General features: G+C 37.2%; 1 protein-coding gene across 1 annotated transcript in view; it reads right to left on the bottom strand.

Moving 5' to 3' along the window:
- LOC129353944 (pro-neuregulin-3, membrane-bound isoform) overlaps positions 1 to 26,372 on the bottom strand; it is a 388,725-nt gene that overhangs the window by 134,580 nt on the left and 227,773 nt on the right. Inside the window, exon 2 of the mRNA XM_055023390.1 lies at positions 17,564 to 17,693. Within this exon, the coding sequence (XP_054879365.1) occupies positions 17,564 to 17,693 (130 nt within the window). The remainder of the gene's footprint in view (positions 1 to 17,563; positions 17,694 to 26,372) is intronic.

Raw genomic sequence — 26,372 nt, 5'->3', positions numbered from 1 at the left:
AAGCGGCTTCCTTTGAGAATGAAAATTTGATGAAACATGTTTCATTTCAGCTACAAACTATTTACTTCAGTCTCTATTCAGAAAAACCAGTAATGCACAGATCAGCAGGGGCATGTCAGAGCAGCTAACAGTCTGCAGCGCTGATCCCAGGGGTTCACACAGGAAGCACAATCTGTCAGGAAACTGACTGGGAGAACTTTCAGAAAAAATGAATTCAGAGAATGAATTTTGTGAAATATCCAGGGATATTCTGTTCAAGCACAAAATGCTGGATCAAAAGAATGGGTTGCTGTTGTCAAGATACACAGTCAAAAACTGATTGCAATATTTTGTGTTATTTAGGTTGTTAAAACAGAGAAAAAATTGGAGTTAATTTTTCAGTTATTTTTATCATGTTATTCACTCATTTAAAAATGTCAGTTTATATAGATAGCAAGCTGAACATATAGTTAAACATTTAGCCACAAATATTTAGTTGTCAAGCTAAATACAATTATAATACTAAATATTTTTGTTAAAAGGCCAAATATTTAGCTTCAAACTAAATATTCAGTTTGAAAATAAATAAACTAAACATTTATCTTGTAAACTAAATTATTAGCTTTCTAACTCATAGTTTACTTTTTAAAATCTAATTTAACTTTCTTATTAAACCAATCAAGTTATAATAAATTTTATTTGCATAGCACATAGATAAAAAAACAAACAAACAAAAAAGAGTCACCAAGTGAAAAATCAATAAACATTTGTTGAGTGCCATCATGAAAATCACCAATACACATCAAATATCTTGATCAATGTTCCATTTATTATGGTTCAAAAGCAACTCTAACCAGGTGAGTCTTAGTCTAGATTTAAAAGAATTCAGTGTTTCAGCAGTTTTGCAGTTTTCTGGATGTTTGTTCCAGATTTGTCATGCATAGAAGCTAAATGCTGCATAAATAGTTTAGAGCTCAGTACTTAGATGGTTAACTATCTAAAAATAAATGCAAAGGACTCCAAATCACTGAACAACACATTCAGTCATTCACACGTTGATACGGTGGTGAGCTACACTATCTGGCCTGGGGCAGTCTGCAATTGGTAACACCGGACCCTCTGACCTCCACCACAAAAATGACTTCAGTCACATACACTTGCCTCAAGCTTGGCAGTTTGTCCCAAGGCAGCCCAGGGTATTCTCCTTCACCTGGTATTTGTAGCAGAACAAGGTATTATTATCCATCCTGGATAAATATGACAGAAATCCAGTTGTGACCTTGTATGTTTGAGCAGGTTGCCTGCTCAAACATGCCTGCTGATATGGATACTGAAGCAAACAGTGACGACGATTGTCTTCAGTATGAATCCTTCTATATTCAACTGATTTTTGGCATAGCTGTGTATGGTGGTATTAATTCAACTAGTTATGATGTACAAATCTAATGCAGTGATACACATTAAGTGCACTGCAGGCAGCAAAAACCCCACAGTCATTTTGGAAGCAAACACTTTCTTTGATGATGTAGCACACGAGGGTTCATCAATTTTTGAAGTAATATCTTGTCCGTATGTTTCAGGATTTGCAAGGTCTTCTGGAAATGAAGCATGAATGTAGTTCCTTACTTGTAGTTCACTTTTCATACTAACAATACACATCTCAAGAGATTGATAGCAAAATGAAGAATAACGGCCAATATGAACTCGGCAAGAACAGACAGATTTATATTTTAACTCCAGGTGGCAGGAACAAGAACAAAGTTCTTTTGAGCAAAGACATTTCATACTTAGGTGAAGAACTTTTGGGAAACCTCTACAAGTCAGCATTTATATACAATAGTTGCCCGGCACCGCTCGAGAAAAAGGATCTGCTAAGACGATGTGTCAACAACCCCCAAACTGGGACTCCAAATACACCATTATGTCATTCTGTTTGTCCATCCTGGGAGAGACAAAGACAGAATTCATTTCTCTGTTCTTGTGGAGCTTGTTTAGGTCTTGAGGGTAGCTAGCATTGGTCCACTGCTAATGGTGGTGGTGAAAAACGAGATGATGAAACTGAATGGCAACAAAAGTCTCAGTGTTATCTTTGTTGTGTGTTTGAAATCATCTCATTCTGTTTTCAGCTATTCACACAGAGTTTCAATAACATTATGCATTTGGTCATCTTTCATGATTCAGAGATGAAACTGTGGGTTTTGAATCAGACTATAAATGTTTGCTACAGTTCTTGAGAGGGATGAGTCTTTTTTAAAGGGTAGTTGAACAAAGTACGTAATAGGAGCTTTTGATGTTGTCTTAAAGATTAATAAAAGATTCTTAACAAATAAAAGAAAAGCAATTGTGAAATCCTTTTGTATAACCTACAGCAAACCAAACTGTCAAAGTTTCCTTTTTAATTGTTGATGCTAGACTTCTGGAAAGGATTCAAATCATGGCTTTTCTAAGTTTAATTTGGAATTGTTTACAGTCTGAAAGTAGGACTTAGGAGACTGTAGAAGAAAAAGATGACACTGGTGCAGTGTGGGAGCCTGATCTTGTGTTTGCGATGAACTTTGTGTGTTCTTGCTGGGTTCAGTTTTTCTGTGGAAGACATGTTTTGCAGTGCTGTATTTCGGCTGGTCTGACTTCCATCGTTTCTTTGTGACATGCTGAAGTTGACGAGGGAGCTTGTCAGCCCCCACCAGGATCACCCTCATTACCTCACAGGTTTGATCCTCTTCTGCCTCCTAACCGACTCAGGGGACATTTCCCCCGCTCACATCCCAGAGGTGTGCAGCACACACTCACGTCCCTCCTTTATTCTTTGTTTTTTTTTTTCCTCCCCAGTAACGAGCTGATGAGCCAACAAAAGCTGAGTCATCAGCATGACACCTCCTGACAGGCTGTGCATTCAACCTACACTATGGCCAGCATGAACACAGCTTCACCCAGAAGCAAAGCATTGTGGGACTTCCACCCTCATGTACTATCTGGTCATTTGGCCTGGCAGAAGACAATATGGAAATCAGTGTCTGGATGTTTTACACATAAACACAAGATAAGTACCTACAGACTCATTTTCACACAATAAAGCCTCTCCCAGTGTAGTCTGTCTAATAAGATGGAATGCAGATATAATAGTCATCTTGTTATAACGAGAATGTTTCTTGTTTTGACAAGTTTAGAATCTTGTTATACTGAGAAACTTCCTGTTAAGTTTCTTGTTATAACAAGAATTGTTGTTCCTGAATGTATTATTTCCATGCTTTGTCAGTAAAACACTTATGCAACCAGCATTTTTATGTTTTCTCAATTTTCAGTTTTGTTACCATGCAGGTTGAAAACATTTTTAAAATGATTCATCATAACACTTTTGTCATCATAAGAACACAGCATTCATCGCCGAGGGAACCAGTATGTGAACTCTGCTTTTAACTTTGCGTTTTTTTCATCTAGATTCGCTCCAGTCCACGAACTTCCATTGCAGACAGAGCCAGGTCCATAAAGTACCTGCTGTCCTCCACCCTAGTTCCACATCTGGGTTTCCTGTGAAAGGAGTGTGTCGGCTGAACATGTGACCATGTTGTTTGTTAAGCTGAATGCTGCTAGTGAGAGAGACCGAGGAAGAGACAGAGACGACTGGGCTGAGGGTGCTGCTGCAGGGGGGCGGAGCTCCCAGCCAGCAGCATTAGCATTAACCTTAGCATTAGCATCATCAGCAGGCAGGTGGAGCCAGCAACAGCAGAGTTTCAGTCCTGTTTCAGTCCTGCAGCAGTTCATCCTCAGCTGCTCTGTAGTCTCTGCTCTTTCTCTCTGTCACCTTCGATCCGTCTTCCTCCCTCCCAGTGTTTCTCCTTTTCTCAGTGATTCTTTATGTAAATGTGCATTTTACAGTTTTAACTTTTTGTGCAAAGGGTCAGCTGATTGAGTAAAACTCCCACAGGTAATTGTAGTATCTTTTGAGGGAATAGAGAAAGTTTGAATGGAAAAAACATCAGTTATGTTCCGCATCAACCTTTCTTTTTAGTTTTTTTTTGGACACTTTTTCCGTCCTGCAGACCCAAAACCCACTGGTTTGAAGAAAAGATGGTGGTTCATTTGCATATATTTGCATTCTATTAACACATCAAACCTGCTGACTTGAAAGGGATGCTTAATTAGGAACACCACCAAAATGATTGTACGTCTTGGTCCTCACTCCTTCCCCGGTCGTTTCCTCTCGCTCGTCTCGGTTGCAGAGTCGTGTTGCTGTGCAGATAAAACAACTCGTGCATATCTGTACATCATTAAAGTGGATACTGCCGTCCTATTCTTCAAGCTTTGATGTGCTTAACTCTTCCCATAACGCCTTCTCCATTTTAACCTCCTTCCTCTCTGTGCCTCTTGGTGCAGCGTTTACTTTTTTGTGCTTTTGTGTGTGAAATTTTGGGGGTTACCTACGAAGTGTAGAGAAATGTTCTGTGTCACATTAGCCTGCTAAAGATGAGCTGAGTGGAATATTAATGCGCTCACATTTAGCTGCCCACTGGTTTATATCATTGATTTATGTAATAAATTACACCGCAGCTGTCGCTCACATCAGCAGCACAGCAGGAGGCAGAAATGATCTGCGCTGCCTTTAGTGACAGAGTTTCATTCTTTGAAACATCTCCTGGAAAACAGCAGCAGATGGACAAAGAAAAATCCTTAGATTTTATAGGAAATGTATTTAATTTTGGAATGTGACTTTCAAAAATATATATGTAAAAATACGAATATAATTTAACCTGTATGTGCTATGAACTGTGCAGCCGTGAAACAGATCCGCTGTGCTCACATAGACTATAAAGTTTTGTGAATCTAAACAAAAAACAAGATGAATCCTCACGTAACGTATCTACATTGTGGAAAACATACAAGGACTGTTGGCTGATTGAAATTTGAAGAAAAATGTGAGAAAATACAAACATAAGTGAAACAATTAAAATGTTTTAAGGTTCTACAAACAGAAGCAATCAGTTTACAAGGCGTATTGTTCGTTATTAACTGAAATTTGTTGGCTACCATCACAACATGACAATCATTTCATGTTTTATTTCATCTTTTCAAATGTTCCTGTCAGCCATTCGTATCAGAGTTGTGTTTTGTCATTTTCTCTCAAAATCCCATTAAATTATTGGTATATTATTAGATCTATATTATAATGATAGACAGCTGCTCAGAGTTCAGTCAGAGTAGATTCAAAAATGTATTCAGTGGATCATATTTTACAAATTAGCATATTTGCGAAGTCATTTTTGTCATTAAGAAAATCACGCACAAAGCCACACGGGGTGCCATTGTATGTTTGGAGAGGAGTATTAATTAGATACTCCATGCTGTTTGCCAAACTGTGTAAGCTAATGCAATTGCACAATTAAGCTTGTTCAATTTTGCTAATTAAAACTATCAGAGACATGATTAGAAATCAATCAGGACTCTGGGAGTTGTTGAGCTTCTTACGAAAGCAATGAGAAGACATCTTGACAGAACATTCACTGAGGACAGACAAGTTGGCAATATGTCCATCCTAAAAAAAAATAAAAATAGTTTTTCATTTTGGTTCAAATATTTCTGGCACTAGATTTAAGATGCACCATTTTAGATTCATGAGGATCATATTCATGATATGTCTGTTTTCATAAAATAAAAGTTACAGAAATCACTCGTTTAAAATGATCTGCCATCGGTTTTCAGTCATGTTCAGGTTTGATCCAAAGTGTGACTTCTAACTATAAATAATTAAATGCAATTCAGAGTAACTAAAGATCTATAAAATAAGCCTCTTGTTAGCCACCAATAGCAAAAATGCTAATGTTAAATTGAGCAGTTAATGTTTCCTTGGAGTATTTAAAAAGTTCTATCAAAATGTTTGTGTCTCGTATGTCACTTTCTAGAACTTTTTTCCATATCCTATAAAATGTACAAAAGGCTTAAAAGTGATGACTGTTTTACTTCCTGATTGTGGATTCGGGTTAATGAGTAATCCTAAACCAACTCCGGGTTTATGTGTTGTCTCCTTCAGTCAGCGTGTCCACACAACCTTCAAAACTCCAAAATTCATGTGTGAAATGAATGCCTTTAAGTGGCTTAAATTCATAAAAATTTGCTTTAAATAAGTTCACCAGGTCTTTAATTTAAGGGCTATTTATTCTTGTATATGTAGTTTTTTTTTCTAGCAGGACTTTCCTGTTTGAGTCGTGCGTAGACATTGCATCTTTATTTTGCCTATGACTTGAGGCGCAAACTAGCTGCTGATATTTGGTATGTCTAAGTTCAAATTTATTGGCAATCAGTTGGACAACTCTTGTGTTGGCCTCAGATATCCTGTTCAATGTTTCTAGGTTCAGCACCAACACCTGTGTGAGGGGACCAGGTTTTTCAGAGGGTTTGGTTGGTTTTACACAGTGGGGTGAAAGTGAACCACAGCAGCTGAAAATGGAACAAATGTTGCAATTTAGATCCTCAATTGAATCGAGTCTACTGGACTGTCAGGCATGAAAACAGATGTGTCTCTGGATCAGTTCAGATCAACTACTAAAGTACAAAATGGCAAAGGTGAAAAGCCTTGAACAGCTGACACCTTCCTTTAATGCAGTCTCCTACTTAATAGCCTTTTCTTCAATTTTAAACACAGCACTAATGCTGAAAACGTCTTCCATACGTCTGAGTTTCCAATTTGCTGTACAGGAAGTGGTCTGTACATAACACCTTCACTGAGCTGCCAAGAGATCAACAAGGCTTCGTCGTGAGCTAATTAAATCAGCGCACAGCGACAGGCTAATGTTCGACCACCGCCACTAACACTCATCTCTTCCCAGCCTCCTCATCTAAAATAGAAGACTTTCACTGCTTGTTTACTGTTCTAAATTTGTCACGTCTGTCATCTGCTCTCCCCAGATTCTGCTTGGCATTCCCGGGCACGCTGAGTGCCCCGCATCTTGGAGAATTCACTCGCTAAAAGAGGTGAATTCTAGTCTCAATGTGCATCTCCTTATCTGTTTAATTTTCTCCCTCTGAAAGCGTGCCGCGGCATTCACCTTGTTTATTACTGTCAGGAAGACAACTTATTATACCACAGATGGTGATGGGGGTTTAGAGAATTCAGCAAGGCCACAGCAAACTGTAGGACATGTTAAAGAGGAAAAAGGCAATTTGACAGAGAGAGAATGGGTGATTAAAAGAAAATAAAATGTATGCAGAACATGCTAATGTTAGGGATAGAGAATTTTTGCATCCTCACACTTAGTGTTGGTTTGTTTCTTTGGCCCTCAAACCCTTGAGGCAATTCTATTGAAGGGCCTGTCTTCTGTCAAGGTAAATAAACAATCCTCCACACAACGAGGTGACCCTCTGTATGCTGGCTGCAATATCAGGATCTCTGGGGATGACACTCCATTTTGGCGAGTGGTTGCTTGTATTTTCAGGAATGCCCTGAGCAGGGACTTCAGAACATTGGAGAGGAACCCCAGACACTGATTAAAGTTTCATGAAATGGAAGTGTGGTCTGGAGCCAACAAGCGCTCAATTGGAATTTCGAATCCCAAAATCTACAGCAAATGTAGGTCCAGCCTCAAAAAACTGGCATTTCAGCCAAGAACACGCTTACTGGGACATGAAAAGTAGATAAAATGAGAATGCTTAATATATTTGAATCTACTGTCGATGTACAATTTGACTCCGGGAGAAAAGAGAGAAGCTCCTTACCAGACATAAACTAAGTCTCCAGAAATGATGATGAGGCAGTTCATCCAAAAATGCCATTTGAAGATACTTGTTTGATAAATGTGTCCAAAGCTGTGTTCGCACATCTTCCTATTTCTGAAGCAGAAGCAATCTGATAAAATGGCTGTATCACGCAAACAAAACCTCTGTGCTGATATTTAAATAAGGTATTACACATGTATTTATTTGTGAACTTGCCCACATTTCTGTGAATTACTTCCAAACATGATGTCAAGTTCTCAATGCTGTTTGCGTCATGCAGGTTTCCACACAAAATAATCAACTGAGAGCAAGTGGAAATGACGGCACAGGAGAGGGAAGAAGACAAAACTAACCTGCACTACTGGCTTCACACAAACACATCGATGAACTACAGACGATTCACTCTGTCCTCCAGTGAGGCGTGTCGGATATTTTTGATTTTAATTTTCACCAAAGATCTAAATTTTTTATTAAATGTCATATTTTCTATTTCCTTTAGTGGAACATTACATCCAAACACCCTTTTTGATTAGAATTGGTCCTGCACCGCTAAAATCTGATGTCCCTCCATTGTTTACAAGAAAGTTGTGCTTTCTTTCCGAGGAAACACAACTTCCTTGGGAAGTAATCTAAATTTGGATCTGGATCTGAATCTGAATCTGGATCTGAATCTGGATCTGAATATGAATCTGGATCTGAATATGAATCTGGATCTGAATATGAATCGGAATCTGGAGTTGAATCTGTGTAATTTCCTTCAGTGGTTCTTGGTGTAGAGCCCCCACAAGCTGGGGGCTCTACACCAAGTTCAGTTTAGGGGACATAAAATGGGTTTAGGGGACATAAAATTAAAGTTAAAAGAAATTAAAATGCATTTTCAAATTCTTCTTTTGTTCAGGATTCTTTTAATTCATGCATTGTCATGGCTGCATATAAATGTTTCATAAATATTTCCTGTTAATTAGCATGTCAATGCACATGCTGTATGTAACAGACAGTGATGGCATAGTTACTTTGAAAAAGTAACTTTATTTGGATTACTGATTACTCCTTGAAAAAAATAACTTAGATTACTGACTAAATAACTAAGTTACATTAAAAGTAACTATTTTAGTTACTTTCAGCAACTGATAACAAATCCACAAGCTGTGAAAATCTAATTGATCTTTGCCAATACTTAATTGCAAGTCATTTTATAATAGTAACATCAACAATGTATCTCCACTTATAAGGTTGAACTAAAAAGGAGATTGTTTAATGATTAATGGTTTAATGATTAAAAAAAAAGAAAAAAAAAACTAGCAATTTGTGCATGTTTTTGTCTGTTTGTATGATGTCTGGAAAACTAAATAGGATTTTAGAACACAACTCAGATGTCCCACTGCACAGATTTGTGACACTTATCTAAATATTAATGACTATAATGGCGTTTAGTTCCACAACTTTACAGACTCGCTCATTCGTGGCTGTTTTTACTATTGTTGTGCTGTTCATATTAGTCTCGATGTTTGGAGTTTTCTGGAGTGATCAACGTCATTCAGAGGTCATATATTAACTTGACATTAACAAAGACACAGCGGGATGGATCATCCAGGAACTGATGGACAGGGAGAGTCTGACTAAAACTAACTGGATGTCAGACACATTCTGGGTTTACGTCTGCTTATTTCCAAGCCCAAAAACTGCAACTGACAACTAATTTAATCTGCAAGTGACTCTAGAAAAAACAATCCCAAAGCTGCTTATAATAATCAAACTTGGCAATCAAAACTCAAAATAGTTCCTGCTTTTCCAGTAACAAAATCTGCATTACTCGTTACTGAAAAAAGTAACATTACTGGTCAAAGTCATGAATTAAGATGAGGGTGAATATTACTGAAGAAAATACTTTCTGTTTCAAATGCACATTTTCAGACAAACACTGTCATGTTGGATTTGTGAGTTATTAATCTCAGACTAGAAAGCTAGTTAACAGTGTATTATTCCTGGAAATTTATTTGTTTTCTCTGCTGAAATGGGCCCTGTCTTCTGCTGTCATGGTGATAAACATGTTGAATCAGTGAAATATTACGACTGACACAATAAGACAATAGATGGAAGAAAATAATAAATGAGAAACAGAGAGAATAAAAATCTCTTCCAGAACCTAAATATCCCTTCCTCATCGAGAATATCAATACAAACCAGGTCGCTAGCCAAGTTAGCCTTATAGCTGTTTTCTTCTTTCCCCATTTTCATCCCATCTTGCAAGGGACTCCCGAATCAATTCAGAAAAAAGATTTCTGAACTCTGGGAAGATGTGAGAGGCTATAGGCTACAGAAATTCAAGATTTCCTCCAGGAAAGACCTTCAACAGGGAAGAGGTCAGTCAGACAACCTGCAGCTCAGTTTGGGAAAAACAAACCCGCCTCCAAGCTGGGCTGCATTCCACGGTAAGTTTTATATCCATTTCTTTCTTGCTGTGAGTATCTGTGAAGGACTCTAGCCTTATCAGCAGGGACTTTACAAAGATTTGTTTCCAGACCCTGACCATTACCTCCATTTGATCATGTGACAGGTAATACTGTCACATGATCTGTTTAGGCAGAGGAGGCTCAGCTACAGAGCCTGAGACAAAACACTGCCGGATAATTCAGGGGACAGGGACTAAACATGATCTGGACTGAAATCAGCTCTGTTCCACTTGTAAGGATAGAATGAACAAACAATAAAATGAAAGCAAAAGTGAAGCCTAAACCACTTTTCATATGTGCTCAATTTATATGCACATATGAATTAGGCAGTCTCTTTGGTGAAATTCCTGCTCAGCCTGTACGAAGCTCTACTAACAAAAAAACAGCACAATCATAAAAATTAGCTTTGCTATCAATGTATCAACACTGTATTTAGCATAAACTAATGCTAAAGCACTAACTTTAATTCAACTTAGTTATATACTTATAACTCATATATGCTTCTGAATCACTATAATCCTCAAGCACTAATTTCATTCTGACATAATTTACATGTGGAATACATGTTTAACAAAAAGTTTACAAAACAGCCAAGTAACGAAGCACTTTAGATTTGATAGAAAAATTACATGATGGGAAGCAAAGTGCGCTAAATGTAAAATTTGCTCTGCTTCGAGTGCATTAGCAGAAACATACCCACCACTGGCACAACAGAATTGGACTAATTTCAAACTTTCTAAACATGCACAACACATCATTTAAGTTCCATATTAGTTCTATTGCTGTATCTATATATATGTTAGATGAAAAGGAATTAAAGTGAAACCACATTTGGATATTTTGTTGGCAGTATTGCTTCCTCACGAACAATAGCCAGGGCTGTGTTAGATGTTTAATCAATATGCAGTTAAATATGGATGATAAAAACAGAATATTGATTGAGATTTGGTGCCTGATGGACATTGGCAAGCCTCTAAATTAAATTGTGTTTGGACCGCTCCGTTTCTTGGCCCTTTGGATTAAAATGAAGACGAAAACAATCAAGATGTTGTGGATTGTTGTTCAGAAAAACCCAGTTTATAAGATTAAAAGGAAAGGGAGAGTAGAACTGTATGGGTATATAACATGCGATTTAAGTTATAATTACATAAAGCAGTAATCAGACACTCAGAAAAAAAATTATCTTTAGGAAAAATGTGCCGAGCAGGAAAGTAATTAATTTCAGCATCACATACTTTTTTTTTTACTGAATTTCTTGGCCTCTTGCCATCTAAAAAAAAAAAAAAAGTATTATCTTAGCATGCTGATTAATTTCCTGGTTAGCTGAGCACTAATGATTGAACGCCTGACTGTGCTGCTCGAAGCGGTGTGAGGAAGACTTGTTTAAAAACACGAGCCCTGTGTAGGACTCACACACACACACACACACACACACGCACACACACACACACACACACACCTACACGCACACACATCTCCTCAAATACGTTTGCAGCCGCTTACAAACACAGCCGTCGCACACCAACGGCGCTAAACGGCGCTCGGGGGAACGATCTGCGCTCATTTCACAACCGGCCGGGACCGCCGCCTGACGCTCCACTTACAGCACTTTAGAAAAGAATCATTGCGCAGAGGATCAAGTTTCATCTCTCAAATGAAAAAAAAAGAAAATATTAATTCTATGACAAATAAGGACACAAACACGCACGATTTATCTCCATTACACGTCCGAGCTGAGTGGCGCTTTACAGCCTGATTTGTCTCAATTTGTTTCAAACACAAAATGAATGAGATTATGTATTGATCCTGTGCCTGCAGTGAAATCTGTCATTAAATGGTTGATGGAAACAAATTACAATCTGAGACCATAACTTCAAATATATATTCTTGCTTTTATTTATTTTTTTTCATAATGTAGTCATTTAGAACTGAAACTTCAATTTAGAGGGAGCCAAACGTGCCATAAATTGACAAACACATTCAAAATTAGATCATTAATTAAATGTGTCATAAACTGATTAAAATTGTGAAAAAAGAAACAGTCTTCAAATATACAAATAACACATCCATCAATTCGTCAGCCATCTCTGGCGGTCATCAGACGAGGTGAACCCAGACAGGCCGCTGGTCCATCACAGAACACACACACCACAATGTCAGACTAACCATGCACACACACAGTTCAGAGAAACCCATTTTTTTATTAGTATTGTTATTTATTTTATTTTCCAGAAACACCCATATTTATTTGACTCTTTATGCTGTGCTGCAATATTTCCAGCTCCTGAATTTCCTTTAACTATCAGTGTTGTTCTGTAAAGTCAGGGGGCGGGACTAACACTCCTGCAGTCCTGATGATTGGTCTCAAGTGAACAAATCAGGGGCAAACATAGGTTTTGATCTGAAATCAATTTTGAAATACATTTATAAATTCTTTAATTTACAACTACTGAAGTAATTGTTCGTTTAAAGGGTTTATAAATTAAATACCTTAGTTTAATTTATAAGCCCTTTAAACGAACAATTACTTCAATCCTTGAAATATTAATTTAAAATATTAATTTAAAGGGTTTGAAGTAAAATCGAAGAAGAACTGTAAATAAGTATGTTGTCTACAAAGAGACAGAACTTGATCAATTCTTAGTGGTTGTTTATATAGAGAGTGAAGAGCGAGAGTCTTAAGTTGAAACTGTAATCAGCTACTTTGAATCTCAATCAGGCCAGTGAGATACAATGAGTTTTCCAGATTTGTGTCAAAAGCTTTCGACAAATTAAGAAAATCTATCAGTGATGTCTAAGAGACATTATAAGCAGACTTAATGAGAATTTCATTATTCTAAAGGCAGAGATTGATATTGTTAACTTGTAACAAAACCTGCAGTCAGTGTGAGAACGATGGGATCTAACTGATGACATGGAGTTTTGTTGTATGCAACGACTTTCAGATTATGTGGATCCCTATTACATTATGCATATGACATAAGCAAAGTATAAAACATAAAATCTATTTTTATTATTGCATGACACAAGCTCCTATGCAGATTCCCCAAAGGCAAATCCCACATTTCTCCTGTCTCATTCCCTGAGAATGCTCATTGACACGGGATTCAGCTGCAATCAGTCCAGCCGTATTTTTCTCTTTCTAACTCGGCACACATTAACATTCACAGACTGTGTGATCAAGGCCGTGGCCGTGTATGTCTCAAACCTCTGCTTCAACAGCAAGAGTTGTCCTTAGATTACGCTGTCATGGCAACAGATGTGAGCAGGAGAGAAGGGGAGCGATCCTCTCTGATCTCCGTCTGTCCGTACACTGAACAGCTAGTTATGTTGTTTGGTACGACTTCAGTATTTCTCCTTTGTCTTATTTCACTTCCCTCCTAACAACTTGATGATTCAAGCATTTGCCTCCCCTCAATACAACAGGCTAATATGAAATTGTTGGCTTTGCACATTAACCTGCATTGTAGCAGAATTTTACTTCAAGGTCCAGGACTCAATTTAAAACTATTTTTTGTCCATATTCACCTTCAACACACCTTCCTAGAAACAAGCTTCAAGGGAAAACTGGAGGAAATGCCCTGAAAGTTTGACGTTTAAAAATCCTTACCATACTTTTTACATCTATCTATTTGCAGAACCCGTAAAACACAAATTTATCATTTGGTTACTGTATGCCCACAAGCGTAGAACATGTGCCAGCAATGATTTATGACCGCATTGCTGTCTAAGAGCCTAAAGTAGCCCAACTTGCAATTTAAAAATAAAGCTGGGACTCATTTCTGAATAATTACTGGTCTGCACCAAACGACTGAACCTTGTTATACAATCCAACCACCAAAGCATATATCATTTTCTGTAATTGTAATCAGTTGTATTGTGATTTCAGTTTAAACAAAATGTTTATATTCACAATATAAAAAAGAGTCACTGTGTGACATGAAGCCTTTTTCTGTTTTAGGTTGGTTAAGATTAGCACATTTTTTTATATTTGATACAACCCATAATAAATACTAATAATTGTATGACTTGGGTTATGGAATAGTTTGTTTAAGAGAACTGGTGGATGGAGGTGTTTGTGTCGTTTCCTGCCATGGTTCTTGGCACAGCACCACTGTATGCGAGGGAGATTTGGTTTGTTTGACACAGTGCAGTGTGAAAGTGAACCATGCCAATTGAAAATTGAACTTTGCGATTTTGGTGCATGAAAACACCCTGAGACTCAACAAGTAACAAAGTCCAACAGTTTCTCTTTTTTTCTTTCAGACCAGAGGAAACGTATATTCCCACAGATTCTAATCTTTGTCCTTGGGTTCATTTACTTTCTGAATTATTGCTTCTTATTCACAGAGCGGCCTTTCAGCAAACGTAGGTACAGGACTAGGTTTACTGTTAATAAGACTTTAACCAACACATTTTGGACCAAAACACACCCATCCGTGAAATATTAGTAATTGAACAATTACTGAATCTGACCTGTGTAGATACATAACTCTCTTCCTGTCATTTTGGGAGATTTACTTCAGACTTTTCCGTTATGTCACTCCAAAAGTGTGTTTGAAATGTAGCCTTAAAGTACCTGCAGTTATGGTTAGCACCAATGTTGTGTGAATGAACATTAAAGAAGACAAAAGCGCCATGGTATCATCACTATCATAATTTTTCAACACTAAAATATTTTTGGGGCTCCACTTGGCCTAAAAAAACCCACAGCAACAAAAAGGTTCTGTGTTTTTACACTGCAAACATCCCAATTCAAATGTATCTGAATGGGTATGCTATACTTCTTATATTCATACATTGAACTTATTGCTGCACCTTCAAAATGTCCAGCTTTCAGCTGTGTTTTAGTTCTACATGCTTACAGCACTAGACTTCATAGAACAGCCCCAGATGTTAAGCTGCAGCCATGAGGAGGAAAAACTTGTTTTTAAAACAGGTCGCCTGGAAGTCCTGAGGTTAGATTTTGGAAGATGATGTTCTGGGACTTAATTAGTAAAAGGTCCCACATTTGAACGGGCTGAGTGCCCATGAGCTCTCCTCTCAAATCTGGGGCAGTAAAGCACACACACACACACACACACCCCACACACACACACACACACACCCACACACACACACACACACCACACACACACACACACACACACACACACACACACACACACACACACCACACACCCCTACACACACACACACACACACACACACCCCCTTCACACATGGAGCACAATGGTAACAACTATGAATAAATAAACACACATAGACACAGATGGAAAATGATGTAGAAAAATCCCAGACCAGTACTAGAAATAGTCGACTTGAAGCTCTATAGAAGCTTCATATCCTCAGAAAGCTTGACAGATGATGACTATTGATCGCCTCTTTGTTGGAGGACTGTCATTAATGGCAGAAGGGTAGCTCTATTGCTGCAAATACTGTTTTGCTTCACTGGATAATCAAAAAAGCACTCCAAGAAAAAAAAGTCCACAATAATTTGTCAAATCATGCGTATGGGCAAATCAACAAAGAACATTTTGTAACAGTAACGTACTTGCATTACATTTATCTGGTTACCATATCGTATGCAAGCAGCAAAAGAATTTAAAAAAAAAGTGTAAAAGGAACATTTCCACTTTTTGGCAGGTAAAAGGTTTCAATTTCAAAAACTATGATTCTTGATTATTTTATTTGGGAAAGCATAAGGCATAAGAATCATTTCTATTGAGGTCGGTGGTTATTCACACAACAGCCTGTAGCAGTTTGTTGTCTGTGAAAGCAGGAAGGAAAATGTATTTGTTCAGTGTTACGTTTGGATCAGGTTGATTTGAAGTTTGGGGTTAAACATTTTGATACCTCAGGATTTTATATAAAAATCTGTTTCTGCACTCTAATCAAACATGTTGTGGTATCTATTCTGAGTCATAAGATTGTTATAACATTGATGCCAACTATGAATTTGAACAAAAAAAGGAGATACTTATGAATAAACTATAGGTAGGCTGAAGAGCCTTATTAAATTGCTTCTTCTGTTTGTCATTAGCTCATTTAGCTAATTGTCCTGTGGTGAGGCTTTATTACAGAAAAGGGGAGTGAAAACACATCTTGTTCATTTGTTTTAATAGTAAGTCTGTGAGGACAAACATTGAGCTCACTGTTAAAGTTAAACAACATGGTGGTTTGTTGCAAAGCTAAAGAAAATATGGACTCTTTCTTTTTAAAAACTAAGACCTGAAACTTGATCATTCACAGTAAATGCATAATAAATAGTAACACACTAGTAAAGCACTTTGTTGTTTTAATACTACAGAAGTCTACACTGACCTGGTATCACTCAGTAGTTTTCCAACTCGTTCATTAGTTTACCAAGTTTCTAGCTGCTGGCAAGAAATTAAGTGAAGATGCTAATGAATGATATTTATTATTCAAAAAAGATACTTATAATTTTGACATATTTATACAAACTTCTTAAAGTGTTTTTGTTGTTGTTGAGATAGAAAATTCAGAGGCACTTTGCTAAGCTCATGAATGATAATGTCGAGTCAAAAATTATGACGGTCTGACAAACATTACTTGTTGTCATGCATTGTAAAAACTGATGGAAATATTCCTCCTGTGTTTATTAGCCCTTTCATAATAATAGTGGATGACCCAAGCAATATTTTCCCCAAAGCTACCCAAGTAGGAGTGGGCCAGTTAATGCTTCCACAGTATGTTAGGTTTTTACACCATTCCTGGTCCAAATTCACAAAAGTGTTTGATAAACTAAACAAATATATCTAGTTAAATATAAATGTTGATACTTGCAAACAGTGCTGCCATCTTGCCAGGTCCCTCTTGAAAAGAAATTGTAGATCTCAACAAGGTTGTTTTTTTTCTCTGCCTAATTAAAGGCTATAGTAACAATAATAATTATTATTAATGTTACCGTAGACTAGCCCTTTCCCCTTAGGAGATTAATTCCGTTAGTCTTCATTATTTTCCTTGGCAAAATTAAAGTGTTGAAGCTGACGTGTCATGAGATGTTCATGGGAAATCTAGACTTTAAGATGACTGAAAAAAATTACGCTATTTTTTATTTTTCTGTAAGAGTAAGAATACTAATTGCTTTTATGTAAAACAAAAAGATTATCCTATGAATATTTGTTGTAATTTTAGGGTAAATCCCATGATTCTTAGATTGTGGTATTTTACTAAAGCTTTTGTGTTTAGATACAACGCCATGGCTGAGCTCAGCAGGAGTAAGAATAAGATTCACTGAAACTCCACAAGTAAAGCAACATTCAGAGAAACTAATGAAAAGGCCATAGCTCTCTAAATTACCATCCACCTCCCCAAAATTGTGGCAAAGATAAACAGAAGTGTAGAGTAATCAGTGTGTGAGCCTTAAAAGAACAGAAGCTTTAAATTAGGTGGTCACTTACTTGCAGTGCTTGTGGGGGCCACTGAGTGTCTCGATGACAAAGCATTCTCCACCATTGAGGCAGTAGGCCAAGTCCTTCTCATGACAGGGTTTGAAATGCTCCGAGTGAAGCGGAGGCACAGTTGGGGATGCTGCAACGACACACAAAGTTCATAGCATCAGTTACAATCAGGCCTGAAACAGTGAGTGATGGATGGTGAAGGATCATAATCCACCGCAAAGATGAAATCAAATCTGTTTTCTAGCTACACTCCACTTGAGACTACATAAGAGTAAGTCACACAACACAGCAAACACTTCTGATAAGAGCTAGTAACGGGACGTTGTTTGCTTAGACCCTCTAACAATGCCATCAAAAGATGGATGGAGGACGATTAATAGTCTGTCCTGCTGTGATTAATGCTCAGTGGTCACAGTAGCGTTTTTGACTCGACTTTTTGCTGTGATTTATCACAATACGCACGAGTGAGCTCAGATAACCCTGACTTCTGAAAGCATCGCCGCACATTAATGGATGGTTTTATCATTTAAATGAATAAATGAAGAACCAGTTGCTTGAGAAGGAATCAACAAAAACACCCAGAAATTCTGTTTGTTCAACATCACCGGCGTTTTGCTATCTGAGGATAACTTGGTTTACAAAAAAAATAATAATAAATCAAGAAAAAAAGTCCAGGTAGCCATCTATCAGCAGCATTTTAAGTCTTGAGATTCAGTTGGTCAAGACACAATAATGTGAGGAGAAATGTGATTCACAGCCCAGATGTTATTAATCCTAGACCAGACGGTTGAGAGTTTCCTTTGTGCTTACAAATGAAAACTGAGGCAACTAAGAGCTCTCATCAGCTGAATCCCTGTGATTTCTTTTTCTTTTTTCTGCCTTTCATTTTCAAAGAAGCTTGACGGGCAGTTATGATCCAGAACGTTAAGCTTCAGTGATTAAAATTAGGATGCAGTTACTTCCTCCAGTGTAGTGATTACAGTATGAGGTTGGTCTTTAATGGTGTGTGGAAGATACATCAGAATAAGCTGCAGCTTTTGCAATCAAGAGACGAATAGAATTATAAGCAAGTGTTTGGTGGCGGGGGAGTGTTAGAGGGAAGGAGCTGAGTTATTTCAGGATGGGACTCAAATCCCTTAATAAGCACCATGAGGAATGCTTATGATCCACCAGTGGCTGGTGTTTACTGGGAATGTTCCACTAGTTCTGTAATTAGCTGGTGATGAACTGGATCTGGGTGAAGGTTAGGCTGGGGAGAGAGACGGGCTAAGAGAGAAGCGAATGCTTTCATTAGCTGGAAGCATCAACAAGTTGTAGATAAAGAGAACATTGTTTTAATCAAAGTAATAAAGCATAAAGTTACTTTTAATCACACTTCAGTGTGAAAAAGTATTCACTCATACATTTCTTCACATCATTCAAGCACGTCTCAAAGGAGCGGCATTATGTGTAATTTCATAGAACAATCAAGTGACTATGTTGCCTTCCGTTGCTGTAAAAATGCTATGACGTATCACTTCAAACAAATGTTACTTTATGAATTACAACCTTGAAATTGGGCCTCTATGTCTTTAAAATGTCCTGCTTTTTCTGAAACTCCGGCTTCAGGAAGTCATCGCAACATCCTCAATTAACCCTTTATTATTTTTACCAGTGCAGCTCTGACATGTATCTCCTATTATGAGCTTAGTGATTTCACCAGGTGTTTGCTAATTGCTGCTGGCTAGTCTGAAGGAGCTGGGTGAGGGTGTTGTGAGGGAGGGCTGCTCACCCTCCCTCACAGGGAGGCTAAAGCTCAGAAGCTTGAAAACCTCAGCTCTGAGGAGAAGCCACGCCTTGAAGGTGGGGCTAGATCCATCCAGGCATTTTGCACAGCTTACTGGTTGCCATGGAGATTAAAGGATTTCTCAAACATGCATGAAAGAATCAAGGCAACACTCCAGGTATGCTTTTGTTGAGGGAATGACATTATAACATGTAAAGCTAAAAAAAGGTCATTTTTTTAGCTGCCCCTTGACAACAAAGACCACCAGAACTCTGTTCCACATGATTCTTTTGTCACTTCTGTTCATGATTGATACTGATCATTACTGTTGATTATAGCCTCAGTTTCCAGTTGTTAGCCAACAACTGGAAATCACACTTCCGTGGTCTTCTGTTGTCTCTAGCCCAGACGTTGAGCTTTTAGAGATGTTATTCTGCATATCTGGTCATCTGAACAACCAGCTTGTTCATTATCTTCTGATATCCACACAAGTGTCCCTCACACCGCCGGCGAGGTTTTTAACTCTTTCACTTTAACCCATTTTTCCACATTTAGAGGCTCATTTTGAACATCTGTGTGTTGTCTTCACCAATCACACTGAGTCGCTGTGGTCGGCTGAGTCACTATCTTGTGTTAACAAGCAATTGAACAGGTGTGTCTAATAAGGCAGGCAGTGAGTGTATTTCTCCAATGAATCTCGTTACAGACATGCTTAGTCATTGTGGGTTTTCCTTCATTTTCATGCTTAGCAGGATCATAATTTCAGTCTGGTTTAATGCTTGTTATAAGAAGAGGTTAGCATCAGTCACATCACAAAAAAACTTCCAACAAGTGTGAATAATTTTATATTCTTGTGTCTTAACAAGCATTTCTTGGTCTCAAAAAGTAAATAAGGTAGGCTCCTGCATACTCAGGTGTACTGTACTCTATGAGCCACATGGATCCTGTTCACAACAGTTGAGATTTCATAGCCAAGCCTACCGGTAGCCTACAATTATGACAAGTTCCTTCATTTCCAGATGGATGCTAAGATGGATTCCTTAAGCTAGTATAGATGGATGGATTTGCTGTCCATAATCAACATAGTTAAGGAGTTGCATTGTGGAACAGGCATATGAATAGAAAATTGTTGTACAAAGACTAATTAATGTGCAATGCTACCTTTCCCAAAAGTAAGTTGCAAAAATAAATCCTGCATTTTAATGCCCCACAATATCTGAATAGACTATTAATATTTAATAACCTTTGTTTTTTTCATAGCTATACCTTGCTGCATACTCTTGTAAGAAATTCAACTTGATTTAAAGTTAAAAATGGGTATAATTAGAGGAACTGCTTGGTGTAAAGCAGTAGTGCTACCCACAGCAGGGTTTAATCCATTGCGTTTTTTTGTTGTTGTTTTTTTTCAGTCTGAGCGATGTTGTTGGTTTATCTCACTACACACCATTTGGATACTGTCACTAGTGAACAGGTTTTCAGATTAATTCACATGTGTTTCCCAAATGTGCATGTTAGCAGTCAGCAGATACTCTGTTACCCTGTCGCTGTTCCTGCCTCATTACCTTCTCCTGCACAGAGCTCTTTCACTATCATGAAGTAAATATTTTCACTTTTGCACCTACTTATGGCGATTCTCCACAAATCTTCCTATTCTCTGAGCAGCACTGCTGTAAGAACTGCGTGTGTTCAGTGATGTTATGCCTCCTCTCCACAGCTGAATGCTAATTAGTGAGTGAACATCGGGATGAAGACTTGACACAGTAAGCTTAGCTTGAGGACGTACAAGATCTTCAGTTCAGCTTGGTTCTTCTTCTAGCTGATGCATAATTTGACTTCACTATAGTCGTTTAGACATAAACTCATTAAAATGTATTTCAATAAGTAACTTTATTTTTTAGAACATTGGGAGGCTGCTGTCAGACACACTTTACCTACCATATGGGACTTCATACCTGGAGGGATAAAATCTCCCATTAAAAGGTTCGGTGCTTACTGTTTAAATCTAACAAAAAAAAAAACACACACACAAAAAAAAACAAAAAAAAAACCCAGAAACATGACAGAATAATTTCTGTTGGTGACCAAAATTCAGTCAAACCCAGACCAAGGTTTGTAGGTGGATCAGAGTTCACATCAGAGGTCATTATTCATCCATACCTCTGCGAGTGAACTGGACTTTTAGGCTACTGGACTGGAGTTGGATTAAAGACACTAAACAGGGTGGATGTGAACACTTTGATAGTCTTAGAAAATATATCGGAAGTTATCAAAAACAAAATGTATTTTTGGACATTTTTGTATTTTTTGCTGCGCTGATGATGACACTGATTATACCCTGTTTTCATTTATCATGTAAAAATATTTATATTTAACAATAGCCACCAATGCACTTTATAAACAAGCTCTTGTTTTCCAAAACCTGTGTTGTTTTTGCAAAGAGCACACAGATTTTGTGAACAGTAGGAATTTGAATACATAACCCTGGTGCATACATAACTAGGAGAGCTTGTGAGAGTTGAGTATTGCAGAATTATTTTTTTAAATGTCTTTTTATATTGAAGCCTTGAAAGCAGTAGCAAGAGGAGTTATCCTTGAAAGAAGATCGATAGACAGGGAAAGCTATGGCTAAAATTGTGTGTACCGTCGGTAGCTTTATATTTAAATTGATTAGAAATGTTTTTATGGCACCTATAAAATCAATTTCATAATCACTTTATTGCTTTTTGCATGTTTTCAGTTACTAGTCACTTTATCACTATATTTTTAGCTCCCTCCACAAATTCTCTATAAGATTAAACCCAGAATTTTGACGCGGCCGCTATAAGACAGCAATACTGTAGAAGAAACATATTGGCGAAATGAAAACATTAATTGCAATTATTGAGACTTCAGGCAGACTTAGATTTGTCTAGGAGCAAATTGTCAGCTGACACACAAACAAGAAACTGAACAGGCCTGTTTATATTTCTGTAACAGATACATTAATTCACTCAAAATGCATCAACTCACACATTAAGATCCAACCGCATATCATTTCCATAACGTTACTACAACACTCTATGAGCCTAATCCCATGTCGCCTTGACTAATCTTCTGATCAATAAATTCTGCAAAAGATATTTTTTAATTAGAAAAATTCCAGCAAGGTATCTATCAAGCTTTTAACAAAAATAAAAAGAAAGATAAATCTGAAGACTGTTGTAAAACATCTGTTTAATGAATGAAAACATCACAGCAGCAGTGTTCATTTTCAATAGTGATGTTTATTGAATCTAAATTATTTTTTTTTAAATGGAAGATGTCAGCTGTGAAATTCTTCATCATCAGAGTTCTTACCAAGTCATAATTTGATCTTCCTGCTCCCAGTTTTAGCTCTTTTGGTATTTTATTAGCTAATTCAGCATTTTGCTTCCATTTCTGACATTTCAAGTCAAGTTCTTTGCAACTTGTTTCATCATTTGTTTAAACCTTCATAAACATGTTGCAGTGTGACATCAAGAATGTGAGATGGCACAAGCTGACCATGACTACCTTGTCAATATAGCACGCTAAATGTGAGTGAAATCAAAGAAAGACGGGCACAGTGCTTTACTACTATTTGTCAACACACAGTAGTGTTGACAATTTATGTTGTCATAAGTTCCGAACTCATGATAAGTTCAGAACTTATGACAACTACATAAGTTAAAAAAATAGCAAAGGAAAGAGAAGTAGGTCAGTTATGCTAGCTTGATTTTGACAACCTTAACATGTACGTGTGCTGCAGAATTCTCTTTGAATTAGGCAACACAAAAAGAGAAAAAACAAAGAAATGATTTTGAGTTGTTCTTCCTGTGGTATTTTCCCCTCACTGTTGTGTTTAGCACTAAGTTTCCAGTTTCTTTTCATCTCCGTCTTTTTTCCTTCCAGCGTTGTGTGCACGCGTAATATTTCCATGTGTAAACAATAACATAAAATGCCTTGTTTCACAAGAAAAAAAAAACATTTTCAAACATTTCATCTAGTTCTACAATTATTTCTAGGTTCTTTTGGTCTTCTAACCACCAGCAAAATGTCATCAAGGATTTCTTTTTCCTGTTAACCAAACCCACTGTTCATGTTTTATAGCTAATATTTAATGTTTTGTTCATAGTGTGAATGCTTTTACTTCTTTTAGCACAGAGAAGACTCAATAGACTTGGGCTTAATTTATTGCATTTGTGGTTCAGATTCTTCTTTTTTTTTAAGTGACAAAGATTAATATTACAAAGCAAAATATAATTTTTCCAACCGGATCATTTAACAGAAGCCTATTGAGAAAAACAGAGTACATTTTAAATGAGTGATTTCTTCTTTGCTCATTTATAAAAACCCCACTTGACCATTTAACCCAGATCACAGTTCAGCTGTAAGCAGCAGGTCATGAAGTTACCAAAACAACATCTGCAAGACAACATGTAGGCCTGTTGCAATAAATCAATTAATTGCACAAAAAATGATTTATTGTTTTTCTCTTTTTCCTCTTTCCACCAAACGTTTTTATGATCAAAGTCTTCAGTCTGGTGCCTTACAGAGGCTTCATAATTCATTTGATTGATCATTTCTACTGTTTTACTTACTTTGGATATTTAAAGTGTTTTCCAGTTTCAGTGTTAAATGTTCAATAGAATCGAAGGATATTAATCTTTGCAAATGTTTTCTTGCATTATTAGACCATTACCATTCTATCATTTGAAAATGGTCTCAAAACAACAGTATTGTTTATTGCAACTTCTGGGACAATTTCTTGTCCAGTAAAATCTGTTATATTGACCGATCTAATAACATGTAACGCTTTGAACACATCGTTTAGTCCTTCTGCATGCGCCATTTCTGTAAGTCCATGACTCACCAAAAAGAGAAAAACTTTTTAAACAAACCTTTAACAGCATCTGTCCTCAGTCTGCAGCATCAACAGAATATATTAAATCACAAAGGTTTTGTTCATGCTTCAGCTGGCTTGTGCCTTTTTTGCAGTCGACACAAGAACCATTTGTCATCTTCTCGCTCTCCCCTCCTGTTTTTTGACAGAGTTGTAGGTTGTTTAGCTTAACACTTGTCACTTGTCATCTCAGATGTACGCACTAAGAGACTCATGTCATTTTAAGGAACGCAGCAGTCAACTGAAAAGAAAAGGAAAAAAAGAAAAAGATAATTTCAGTGGGTTGAAAATGTCACTGCAAGTTTGACAACACTGGCTACAGAAGGCAGGTGTCAATCACTGCAGGAGAAAACAGTCCAATTTTCTCCACTCAATTTGGGTGTAGGGGGAGTGTGTGTGTGTGTGTGTGTGTGTGCGTGCGTGCGTGCGTGCGTGCGTGCGTGCGTGCGTGCGTGTGTGTGTGTGTGAGGGGGGGATCAATAAACCATGGGGCCTCTGGATGGCTCTCCACTTCAGGCTCTTCTCCATCCCCCAAGTGAGAAAATGCAGAAGTAACTTAACTCGTTTTAATCTTGGCATCATGGCATTTCTTGATTGTCTTAGAGAAAATAGCTGTAGATATTTATGCAGTATTTAGTAATTTATTGAGAGAAACAAACAAACAAAAAAAAATCTAACAATTTATCAATGTGGAATAAATGAGTTCAGGAGATTCCCGGAGGACTGTTTATGGCTCCAACCAGCTACGTCTTGCAGTATTATTAGCAGATTACACTTCTTTAGAAAATATTGAAACATTTTTTTTCTGTCTTTCTGAAAAAGTCTGCATCTATAAAGTTTCTGTAAATCCAATCATACATGCAACACAAGACAGATGATTTCAGCGATGTGAATGATGACAGCAGAAGAAATTAAGCAAGTCTAAGGGTGCAGCTCTCGTCTGTTTAACAAAAGTTGTAGGTCACAAAAAATTCCAGTTTAAATGGAGACAAAGTAAAGTAAATAAAATGGGCCACTAACCAGTGGATAAACGCTCCATAGGCTGCAGAAAATTAAGAAGCATTTAATTGCCAGAGGTAGGAAAAACATCTCTATCTCTGGTTGTAATCCAAAAGTTTCCTGTTATAACTAGATGTTAAACTCACTTGTTAACACTAGAAAGTTTCTCATTTTAACAAAATACAAAACTCGTTTAAAACAGGAAGTTTCCTATTAAAAGATGCAAAACTCATTCAAATGAGAAACCTTTATGCTTTCAATTCATAAACGTTTTTATTTAAACAAGAACATAACTGCTTTAAATGGACATAAATCACATAACATCATAACACTTATTCTTCATTCCTTTTCTAGCTCTGGTAATTAAACAATTTGTTTATAAAGATGCACCACAAACTGATTCACTACTTCAAATCACAAAGTATTTTTAAAAATCTAAATTTGACGTCAACCTTCTATTTGCAAGTCCAAGTCCCTTTATGAATGAACTCAAGCTGACGTAGAAGTCTGTTAATTGATTTATTTTCATCAGTTGAAGCAGGAGTTTCTCCAGGAGATGCTGCTGTCTCTAGGATACAGTGGTATTATTTCTCTTCAGTATTTCATTTGCAGTTCAGAGATCTTGTTTAGAAAAACTTGTAGAGGAGAAACTTCCAGAACTCCTGCACTCGGTTTCTTTCTCACATGTTAGCCTGAGGCCTTTAAGTGAAGATTAATGCTATGTTTAATAACTGCACCATACAAAGAATACGAGACTTGTGGGAGAGTTTTTTATGTCACTTGATTATATTGAGCCACAGCATCGTGTATATATTAAAAAAAAAGAGTCTTCTAAACTATGTTCCTCAGGAGTCCTCTCATAGAGTTTTAATAAATTATTGTTTAAATATGCTTAGTACAGTTGCCTCCTGAGCAGGTAGGGATTTTATAGCCTAGACAAATTAGAAAAGAAAACTAAGCTTCTTTTTTGTTGCTTTTGCTGCTGTAGCAGTCTTTTCTGAATTAATTACCCTAACTAGGTCAGTTTAGAAATATGTGCTTTAAGGACTTATCAACTCAGTATCACCACTATTCTATCCCACAACATGGCAACCATCCATTGAATTTGTTATGTCTCTTTATTTGAGGAAATCTGGATGGTATTT

This window comes from Poeciliopsis prolifica, unplaced genomic scaffold (genome assembly GCF_027474105.1).
Source record: "Poeciliopsis prolifica strain line A6 unplaced genomic scaffold, Auburn_PproV2 SCAFFOLD099, whole genome shotgun sequence".
NCBI classification, from domain to species: Eukaryota; Metazoa; Chordata; class Actinopteri; order Cyprinodontiformes; family Poeciliidae; genus Poeciliopsis; species Poeciliopsis prolifica.
Note: the sequence above shows the minus strand (reverse complement) of the source record. Positions and strands in the feature narration are given on the sequence as shown.